Source organism: Gadus chalcogrammus, chromosome 4 (genome assembly GCF_026213295.1).
Source record: "Gadus chalcogrammus isolate NIFS_2021 chromosome 4, NIFS_Gcha_1.0, whole genome shotgun sequence".
NCBI classification, from domain to species: domain Eukaryota; kingdom Metazoa; phylum Chordata; class Actinopteri; order Gadiformes; family Gadidae; genus Gadus; species Gadus chalcogrammus.
The window spans coordinates 6,272,688-6,283,823 of NC_079415.1; the positions used below are offsets into that span (position 1 = coordinate 6,272,688).

General features: G+C 47.1%; 1 protein-coding gene across 6 annotated transcripts in view; it reads left to right on the forward strand.

Moving 5' to 3' along the window:
- The first annotated feature begins 617 nt into the window (after window positions 1–617).
- Window positions 618–11,136, forward strand: part of LOC130381721 (tetraspanin-10-like) — a 12,975-nt gene continuing 2,456 nt past the window's right edge. The window contains exons 1-10 of one of the 6 annotated variants that reach the window (XR_008895455.1): window positions 618–1,040; window positions 1,759–1,830; window positions 2,493–2,615; window positions 2,805–2,879; window positions 3,133–3,228; window positions 3,651–3,757; window positions 4,015–4,219; window positions 4,458–4,541; window positions 5,113–7,672; window positions 8,643–8,899. Coding sequence is in view for 5 of the 6 variants with exons in the window: in XM_056589440.1 (XP_056445415.1) it covers window positions 8,900–8,959 (60 nt within the window). In the remaining variant the exon portion in view is untranslated. Of the gene's footprint in view, window positions 1,041–1,758; window positions 1,831–2,492; window positions 2,616–2,804; window positions 2,880–3,132; window positions 3,229–3,650; window positions 3,758–4,014; window positions 4,220–4,457; window positions 4,542–5,112; window positions 7,673–8,642; window positions 8,960–11,136 lie in introns of those variants that run through there. The other 5 variants (XM_056589440.1, XM_056589442.1, XM_056589441.1 and 2 more) reach the window with 5 other exon arrangements.

The window sequence follows — 11,136 nt, forward strand, 5'->3', positions numbered from 1 at the left end:
CATGTGGTCTAGAGGGGTCTTCATGGGGTCTAGGTCCTCATGGGGTCTGGGTCTACTAGGATCTAGATCCAGGTGTCTTGGTCTACCGGGTTCCTGGTCTACCAGAGTCTGGGTTCAGGGGTTCCAACCGAGGCCTTGATCTGGGGTCCTGACCTCTGTTCTAAATACTGAATGCATCTCCAGAGGGAAGGGGAGGGGAGGGATAAGGGGGAGGGAGGGGGAGAGAATAATGAGTTATTTAAAGCAGCGCTGGTCATCATCTCGTGTCAACAAACCCTCACATTCTCTCCGTCTCACCAAGTGCCTTTTTCCATCCCCACCTACTGCTAGACCCCACCTACCACCAAACCCCACCTACTACCAAACCCCATCTACTGTCCTCTGTCCCTCCATATCTCTGTCATTCTGTCTGTCTGTCTCTTTCTCTCTCTCTCTCTCTCTCTCTCTCTCTCTTCTCTCGCTCTTCCCCCGTCTCTCTCTCTTCTTCCTCTCTCTCTCTCTTTCGCACTCTCTCTCTCTCTCTCTCTCACTCCCCCCCCCCCCTCTCTCTCTCTCTCACTCCCCCCCCCCCCTCTCTCTCTCTCTCTCCCCCCCCCCCTCTGTCTCTGCCTCTCTCTCTCTGTCCTAACTTGGTGTGGTTCTCAGTCTAAACACTCTCCTCTCTCCTCCCTAAACCCACTGCTGCTTGTGGAGCACATGACCTCGGACACACCGTTTCTACTGGTTTCTACTGCCCACTGGTCTCTACCGGTATCTACTGCCCACTGCTGGTCTCTACTGGTATCTACTGCCCACTGGTCTCTACTTGTCTGCTGATCTATTGGTTTCCACTGGTCTGGACGGGTCTTTGATGGACTCTGCTGGTCTCCACTGTCTCTAGTGGTCTGGGCTGGTTTGTACTGGTCTCTGCTGGTCTGTACTAGTCTCTGTTCGTCTGGGCTGGTTTTTACTGATTTCTGCTGGTCTGTACTGGTAGCGAGATGGCGAACTGCAGGACCTACATGAGAGGACTGGTGATCAGCTTCAACCTGCTGCTGCTGGTAAGAACACACGACATGTCACATGACGCATCATATGACCCATCATATGACCCATCACATGACCCATCACATGACACCATCACTTGACCAGCTTGAGGACTGATGGATAGACTGGTTAGCTGATGGGTCCATCATACCTGCGTTGACCCCCATGAGGGTAGAGTTTTTTTTATTAGGTAATTAGGTAACCTTTGTTCAAATATTTAACAAATCAACACACTTGTAAAAAAAATAATTTCTATATAATTTCTATTATTTTCAGAATCACAGTGTAACAGTTTAATTTCATGCATGCCTTGTATATTTCCAGTTGGTCTCATTGACTTAGGTTGAGGGTGGAGTGTGAGGACGTTCTACATGACGCTCGAGCCCAAGATGGATATCACAAAAGCTAACCATTTTGGACGTTGCGGAGCCTAAACAACATAGATATTTAACCTAGAAACACTATGTCAAGCTTAAACGGTTACGTCATTCCTTGTTACATTGTTAATTAAATTATTCATCTATTGGAAATATGATTATTATATGCATGCATGTTTACATTGTTTACCCCATTTAGACTCTTTTGACTTGATTTTAGCCATTCCACATTTCTTTACGGCTGGCATTTCTTAAACATAGTTTCAACCACACTTTGCACTACTGCACTCACCGCATTTTCTGCAGGAAATGAATTTTCTAGTTTGTTATACTGTGTCTCTACTGTGCTCCCCAGCTGTTTGGGATTCTGATGATCGTTGTGGGATTCTCATCGGGCTACGGCAACAAACACCTCATCTTGATACAGGTGAGCCATGACATCACTAATACAGGTGAGCCATGTCATCAATAATACAGGTGAGCCATGACATCACTAATACAGGTGAGCCATGACATCACTAATACAGGTGAGCCATGACATCACTAATACAGGTGAGCCATGACATCACTAATACAGGTGAGCCATGACATCACTAATACAGGTGAGCCATGACATCACTAATACAAGCAAGCCATGACATCACTAATACAGGTGAGCCATGTCATCAATAATACAGGTGAGCCATGACATCACTAATACAGTTGAAGACATGACAGTATAATGTGTACGATAGGTAGTACTAGTATAATGTGTACTGCAGGAAGTACTGGTATAATGTGTACTCCAGGTATTACCAATATAATGTGTTCTCCAGGTAGTTCTAGTATAATGTGTACTGCAGGAAGTACTGGTATAATGTGTACTCCAGGTAGTACTAGTATAATGTGTACTACAGACAGTACTAGTGTAATGTGTACTCCAGGTAGCACTACTATAATGTTTATTACTCCAGGTATTACTATTATGATGTGTACTCTAGGAAGTACTAGTATAATGTGTACTACAGGTAGTACTAGTATAATGGGTACTACAGGTAGTACTAGTATAATGTGTACTCCAGGTAGTACTAGTACGTGTGTATTCCTCAGCTGGATGAGTACTCCAGTACCCAGAGCCTGCTGGTTCTTAGGGGTTTCGGACCGGTTACCGTGGTGATCGCCATCCTGGGACTCAGCGCCTCGGCGACACGGACCAGGACCCTACTACTGGTGGTGGGAGAGACACACACACACACACACACACACACACACACACACACACACACACACACACACACACACACACACACACACACACACACACACACACACACACACACACACGAGCACACACACACACACACACACACGAGCACACACGAGCACACACGAGCACACCCCTCACCGCCTCTCTCTTCCCAGTACTCCGCCCTGGTCTTCGTGGTGTTCCTGGCCCTCATGATCGTGTCAGCTCCTCTCATCCAGGTCCAGACCCAGGTGAAGACCTCTACTGTATCTACTGTCTATTGTCTCTACTGTCTACTGCCTCTACTGTATCTAGAGAGAGACACACGCTAATGTGTAGTCTCTCTCCTCTCCTCCTCTCCCCTCCCCTCCTCCCCTCCCCTCTCCCCTCCCCTCCCCTCCCCTCTCCTCTCCCCTCTCCTCTCCTCTCCTCCCCTCCCCTCTCCTCTCCCCTCCCCTCTCCTCCTCTCCTCTTCTCCTCTCCCCTCCTCTCCTCTCCCCTCAGATCGAGCGGGGGATGGAGGAGTTGTTCTTGAACGTGACTCCTCTCTACAGAGCGGAGGCGGAGCTCCAGCGGCCCCTGGAGGAACTGCAGCTGACGGTACGTGTCCCTCAGTGGACCCCCAGGACCCCCTGGTTATTAACTGGGCCAAGGACCGCCTACTTACTTATCAGCTGGAGGTTGTGATTGACATGCAAGAACGACCAATTGCAGACAAAGAAGGTTCCTTCCCTCCCTGGTCAAGGGTCTGATCTCTCCCCTCTCTCTCTCTCTCTCTGTCTCTGTCTCTGTCTCTCTCTCTCTCTCTCTCTCTCTCTCTGTCTCTGTCTCTGTCTCTGTCTCTGTCTCTGTCTCTGTCTCTGTCTCTCTCTCTCTCTCTCTCTCTCTCTCTGTCTCTGTCTCTCTCTCTCTCTCTCTCTCTCTCTCTCTCTCTCTCTCTCTCTCTCTCTCTCTCTCTCCCTCTCTCTCTCTGTCTCTGTCTCTGTCTATGTCTCTCTCTGTCTCTCTGTCTCTCTCTCCAGGACTCCTGCTGTGGTCTGAAGAGGGCTTCTGATTGAAAGGATCAGATTCCTCCTTCCTGTTTCTGTTCCCCTCCCTACCCCTCGTCTCCCCCATACACCCACATGAGGTTTGTTTGTCTGGCTGTCTGACTGCCTGTCTGTATGGCTGTCTGTCTTATTAGTTACTCAACATGATTGTGACCAAAAACAAACCGTCTCCTCTCCTCTCTTCCTCCTCCCCTCTCCTCTCTCCTCGTCTCCTCTTCTCCTCTCATCTCTACTTCTCTCCCATCCTCTCCTCCTCTCCTCTCCTCTCCTCTTTTCTCCTCTCCTCTCCCCCTCTCACCTCCTCTCCTCTCCTTCTCCCCTCGTCTCCTCCTCTCAGCTCCTCCTCTCGTCCTCTAGGCAACAGTACAGTTCTGGCTCCTTGTGTGTCCGTCAGAAGGTCACAAGCCCCCGTGACCCCCCGTGACCCTGTGACCCCCCGTGACCCCGTGACCCCCCGTGACCCTGTGACCCCCCGTGACCCTGTGACCTCCCGGTACACTGTCACCTCTGCAACTTCAGAGGAGCTGTGGGTCCACTCCAAGGTAAACACACACACCCACGCACATGCAAACACACACACATACGCATGCGCACAGCACACACATGCACACCAACACATACACACACACGCACACAAACTCACACATACACACAGACATTTGCACATAGATGTTTTCAGGTGAGTTGCTCTGAATGATTCAGCTGGTCTAGAATGATGATGATGATGATGAGGATGATGTTGATGATGATGATAATGATGATGACGAGGGTGTGTTCCAGCCCTGCGGTCCGATCCTGAAGAGTCATCTGACCTTCCTCATCAGAGTCAGTATAGGAGTCATATCTGCCTTCACCACTGTTCTGGTAGGCTCTCACACACACACACACACACACACACACACACACACACACACACACACACACACACACACACACACACACACACACACACACACACACACACACACACACACACACAGAAAGACACACACACACACACACACACACACACACACACACACACACACACACACACACACACACACACACGCACACACACACACACACACACACACACACACACACACACACACACACACATATAAACACACACACAAACACACACAGACACACACACAGACACACACACACACATATAAACACACACACACACACACACACACACACACACACACACACACACACACACACACACACACACACACACACACACACATATAAACACACACACACACACACACACACACACACACACACACACACACACACACACACACACACACACACACACACACACACACACACACACACACACACACACACACACATATATACACACGGAAATATACGAAAGCATGAAAAATGTCCAACAGTGTGTGTGTGTGTGTCTGTGTGTGTGTGTCTGTTTGGTCAGATGGCTGCTATGCTCCTGTCTCTAGCTCTGGCTCTGGAGAGGTTCTGGACTCACTGGAAAACACCGGTGGTGGAGACCACCGTGGACGACTTCAACAGAGTCAAATACCAGCCTCAACCCTCCCTAACCTGACCCTTGACCCCTGACCTCTCAGCCTCAACCCTCCCTCACCTGACCCCTGACCTCTCAGCCTCAACCCTCCCTCACTCGACCCCTGACCCTTGAACTCTCAGCCTCACTCCTCCCTCCCCTGACCCCTGACCTTCACCATGTTAAACCCTACTTCCTGGTTCTCTGGTGTGTTTCCTGCTGCTGTTTTGCGGTCGACAGGAATCAAAGCTCTGTGTTGGTCTCTGATTTGGAGCCTGTCAGCAATAAAATAACCCTTGAGAAACCACCTTTCATTTGAGTGCGATGCTGAAACCAGTGAGATGTTCCTCTGAATATACCGACAAGCTCCTCTTCTGTTGTTGGGGGTTCAGAAGGACCACCATGACAGACCTTCCTCAGTGGTCCTGAGCTGCCCAGCAGGGGGTGCTGTGATCCACAGTCCGGGTCCTGATGAACCAGGCTGGAGCTCCAGGTTCGAGATGTTTATTCAGAGTTCAGGAGGAGCCAGAGGTTCGGTTCGGTCTCATTTGTTTAGATGAAGAAGTATGTTTATTTGGTTGATTGTTGTCCGGAATGAGTGGACCCTTCTTGCATGGCTCACGGCCTCTTTGCTCCTTGGATGTTAGTATTTTACGTCAACAAACAACCTAACATGTATAGATCGAATTGGCTATGCTTGTTTTAGTACTGCCAATCCCACCAAAGCCACCAAACCCGATGTTTGGGTTTGGTGGCTTTCTTTCTTTATTTTAGTGACAACCTGTGATGGCCTGAATATGTGTGGCGCTCTCTAGTGGTCACAGATCATCAGGACCTCAGGGAGCCATTTGGAGAACGGGCCACACCTTGCGATTTTGCTTCTCCATTTAAATGAGCCGCGCTTTTTGCCTGCATGCTCGTAGTTGAGGCAAGTGCTGCTGCTGATGCTGAGACACAAAAACACAAGATAGTCATAAGTTTGGTCAATACAAAAAGAATAATAAGCATAAATACATGAAACACTGAATAACTAATTAATGGAGCGATTGCTTAGGTGCTAGATTATAGCTTAGTTGATCGCTATCGTGTGTGTGTGTGTGTGCGTGTGTGCGTGCGTGCGTGCGTGCGTTTGTGTGTGTGCGTGCGTGCGTGTAGTATTGTTTATTATGGAAAAGATCCGCTCAACAGGAGCATTTGTGCCAGGCAGACACACGGCAGACAAATTATAAATAGATTTTTGTGCGCTATCTCCCTGCTTCTCCACATCTCCACCCACCACTCGTCCGCTGGTTTCCATCAGCATTCCACTGTGCGACCATCCCTGTTGCGTAATGCGGATTGCGCATAATAATAATAATAATAATACATTTAATTTAGAGGCGCCTTTCAAGACACCCAATGTCACCTTACAGAGCATATAGTATATAGCATATAGTCATCATACATTTTTTTTTAAAAACAAGACATTGTGGAAAAAATAAATAAATAAACATAAGCAATAAGAAATAAATAAAACAAAAACAAGACAAAACAAAACAAAAAAAAACAATCAAAACAGTGATAAGTTAGACGTTGTGTGCGAGTTTGAACAGGTGAGTTTTGAGTTGTGACTTGAAGGTTGTAATGGTGTCTGACTGTTTTATGTGTGGGGGGAGGGAGTTCCAGAGCCTGGGTGCTGAACAGCTGAATGACCGGGCACCCATTGTAGTGAGTCGTGATGTGGGGATACAGAGTAGTCCAGAAGAGGTTGAGCGGAGGGAGCGGGAGGGAGTGTATTCTTGGAGGAGGTCTCAGAGATAACTGGGGTCTAGGTTGTGGAGAGCTTTGTAGGTGAGGAGTAGGGTTTTGTATTGGATACGGTAGTGTACTGGGAGCCAGTGAAGTTGAATGAGGACAGGGGTGATGTGGTCAGATGATTTGGTGCGGGTGATGATCCGGGCGGCTGAGTTCTGAATGATTTGCAGTCTGTTAATGAGTTTGGTGGGGAGTCCGGTGAGGAGGGCGTTGCAATAGTCTATGCGTGATGTGACAAATGAGTGAACTAGGATTTCAGTGCTGGATTGGGTCAATGATGGGCGGAGTCTGGCGATGTTGCGGAGGTGGAAGAATGCAGTCCGGGTGATGTTGTGAATATGGGGTGCGAATGAGAGGGTGTTGTCCAGGATGACGCCGAGGACTTGACTTTGGAGGAGAAGGGTACTGGGAATCCATCGATAATTATGAGTGGAGCTGGGGTGTGTTGTGATTGAGTGAGGGTGGATTTGGATCCGATGAGCAGGGCCTCGGTCTTGTTTCCATTGAGTTTCAGGAAGTTCCTGTTCAACCAGCTCCGGATCTCTTCCAGGCACGTGATGAGGGAGGTGGGGGGGATGGCAGCGGTGGGTTTGGTGGAGATGTAGACCTGTGTGTCGTCAGCGTAGCAGTGAAAATGGACCCCATGGTGACGGAGGAGTGTGCCCAGCGGGAGGAGGTAAGTGGTGAAGGGGAGTGGACCCAAGACTGACAAGGGGGACACCCAGTGCCCCGATACATTGCATGCCCTCATACATTGCTGAAACCATATGCTGGATGCTTTATTCTTTTTCTATGGGTTTTTTAGGTAATGATTGGGCTATTATAAGTCCACGTTGGCTCTGCAATCGCGCACAAATACGATGCCCTGCAATAGCCGCAATTATTCTCTCACGCACCATGATGAAGAAACAAATGTGTGGTAGGAACTAGGAGCTAAAGTTCTCGCCTATGTTTACTGGGACCCACGCCGGCGAGAGACATCTACATTCCGATTGGCTGGCGGTTTTTTACAGCCGAAACGCTACTAGCTAATTTGCATAGAGTTGAGCTCATTTACAGCTTTACAGCTTTAAAGCTATCGTTCAAGCGTTTTATCGCTCCTATCGCTTTATCGCTCATGTGTAACGCCTCATCGCTCATGTCTTTTATCGCTTGAGGCCTATATGTCGATCCTCATGTTCCAAAGTACCGGTCCCCTAAAAACGGCCATTATCATACGCTCCCCCATCTTTTGTCCGTAAATAAATTCATGTCCGTACGTCAAACACTAGCGACTCCTTCCGTAAATTTACGGAAGCACGGATACGAAAAACATACGTATGTGGAAACGAGGCGTAATAGAAAGTGAATGGGCGTTTATCGCTCAAAACGCTTTACAGCTTTTGGTGTGAATGCACAGTGACAGGCCCAAGCTGTATCACTAAACTAATCAATGAGTCAATTTTATATTAATATAAAGAAGGGGAGTAAATCTGTACAAAATTGGGCAAAATGAACAATCAAAAAGCATAGAAGATGAAGAACAAATAGATACAAGCTTTAATTTTTTCTTTTTAAATTCATTGTTTGGCCAACAATTTTGGTGTAAATCAACAGCTGTTTAACTTTAACCTGCATTTCATTTCCCTGTTTGGACGATCGTAAAGGTCTCAGAATCGACAGCGATGGAAAACCCTGATGTCCTCTAACCACACAACCATGGAACAACACAACACACCTTTACCCTCCACACACACATACTCGTCACAAACAAACGCACACATTCGTCACAAACACACAACTCCTCACAAACGCAAACTCCTCCTCACATACACTCCTCCTCACATATACTCCTCCTCACACACTCCTCCTCACACACTTCTCCTCACACAATCCTCTCAGGCTGCAGGATCTCCTCGTCACCATGGGTAAAATCAACCGCTGTCTGAAGTGCGTCTTCGTCCTGCTCAACGCCGTGTTCGGGGTAAGAGCTCCGGTCCTCCCGCTCATTCACTCTTCATCCAATGGAACCGATGTTTGGGTTTGGTGGCTTTCTTTCTTTATTTTAGTTTGTTTGAGAAAACATATGTTTCCTACTAAGGGGTATAATAGTGTCACCAGTGCTAGTGATACTAATATGGTAATTGGTCTGCATCTTACATAGCACATCTGTGTAACCAGAGGCCACCGAAACCTCTGTACAATATTGCCTCACAATAAACCATTCATACGCCGACAGCAGTGTCAGCCATGCAAGGCGACAGCCAGCTCGTCGGGAGCAGTTAAGGTAAGGTGTCTTGTTCAAGGACACCTCGACAATCGGCTAGGAGGAGCCGGGGATCGAACTAGCAACCTTGCGCTCCCCAGCCCACCCGCTCTACCCCCTGAGCTAATACCGCAGTTTTGTGCTGTATGTAAATGTGAAGTGTGATGTCCCTTGTTCCTGTTATATGTTATATTGGCCGCTGAACAGGAACCTGCTGGAAATCAGCTTTATACTGTGTCAGGCCCGTTTTAAATTGAGGAAGTTATTGATGTCCCCTTTTTTATAAGTCTTTTATCCAAACTGTCCTAACCTTTACATTTATTGCCTGGTATGGCAGCAACAGTGTGAAGGACATAAACCAGATGAGTCATATTGAGAAGGTAGCTGGCAAGTTAATAGGAACGCCACTACTACTACTAATTATAGTGATAATCGTGCCACCAGCGAGGCTGGGAAGAATTTCAAAGTACACCTTATTTTGAAAGTATAGACCGTCTCGATTCCCATTTAAACGAATGCCGCGGTGATTCATCTTCAAAACGAGAGTTGGTAAATTGTGAAAAATGAATTAAACTGTAATCAGACAACGCTTACGGTTATATGCTATGGACCCTAAAGTATCTCTGGTATAAAGGCTGAAACGAATCTCGAATTATAAATATGTACAATGCATAACGTTAGCTCGTTAATGAAATTAACACTGGTATAGAGGGATGTATGCATCCGTTGAATTTTTTTTAATTTATTTAATGATTAAATGATTTTTGTTTTTGCGAGATACAATTAAAATCGTAACAATTTCTAACAGATCAGTGTCGGCGCTAAGGGGGGGCATTTGGGGGCCGTGCCCCCCCTAGCGGTCATTAATGCCCCTCCTACCACAGGTCATTATTTTATTTATTTTCCCGATAATGACCGGCGTTCTATACATTATCCCTTTATATTACACGGGTCTTCTTAATGCTGTGGAAATCGCAAGGTCCAGTTTTAGAACGCGGCAATTTAACTATTTCTCTTCAGCCAATCACAGCACAGAACAACTTGTACGTCACAGCCTTACTCTCCCGGTACCGTACTGTCCATTCCAGCATAAAAATATCCGATTGAAATATCCGATATCCGGAGAATGACAAAACACAGTAACACTAGCCTACTCTCAAGCAAAATAAAAATAAAACTAATTGCAAACCTAACTAATTGCAAACCTAACTAATCTAACCTAACCTACGCAAATAATGCTGTTGCGGCTCTCAGCTGTGCCAGAGCGTTCACAGTTGCTAGGGAAACCACCTAGCGTTGCAGCGCGTTGCAGCCAGTGTGAACGGCCCAGTTTTAGAACGTCGCAGCCCGTCTCGTCGCAAGGAGTCGCAAGGAGTTGCGAGTTGCAAGCCGTTGCAAGGTGAATCTTTGGTCTGAACTGGGCTTAAAGCTTATATGTTGTCAGGGGTGTTTTTGATTATTGTGGAGGCTGTTCTCTAGGTTTATAAACAGTGCCAGGCCTACTTAATGTTTTTTTGGAGGTTCATAAACTGTTGATGTGAATAAACTATTTATGACATAGCAGAGGTGGTTAAACTCCATTTATTTGCGTTTAGCATCCACGACAGCCCTCCCCCTTTTTTTGCGTTAAAATATTTCACAAAAGGCAAGCCCCCCCGCTGGCGACCCATGCCCCTCCAGTAGATCTGCTCTGGAGCCGACTCTGTAACAGATACCTCAAGTAAGATTGGAAATGTTCGGTACCTTGATTTATTTGTCTCCCTCTTGTGGTGAAAGATGAACTTGTTTGGTCTTGTTGATCTTTATAAATGAATGGAACCAGTGCTGGGTGTTGTCTCCCTCTGGTGGTGAAACCTGATGTTGTGGTCAGACAACAACAAGGGTCACTCATAGCT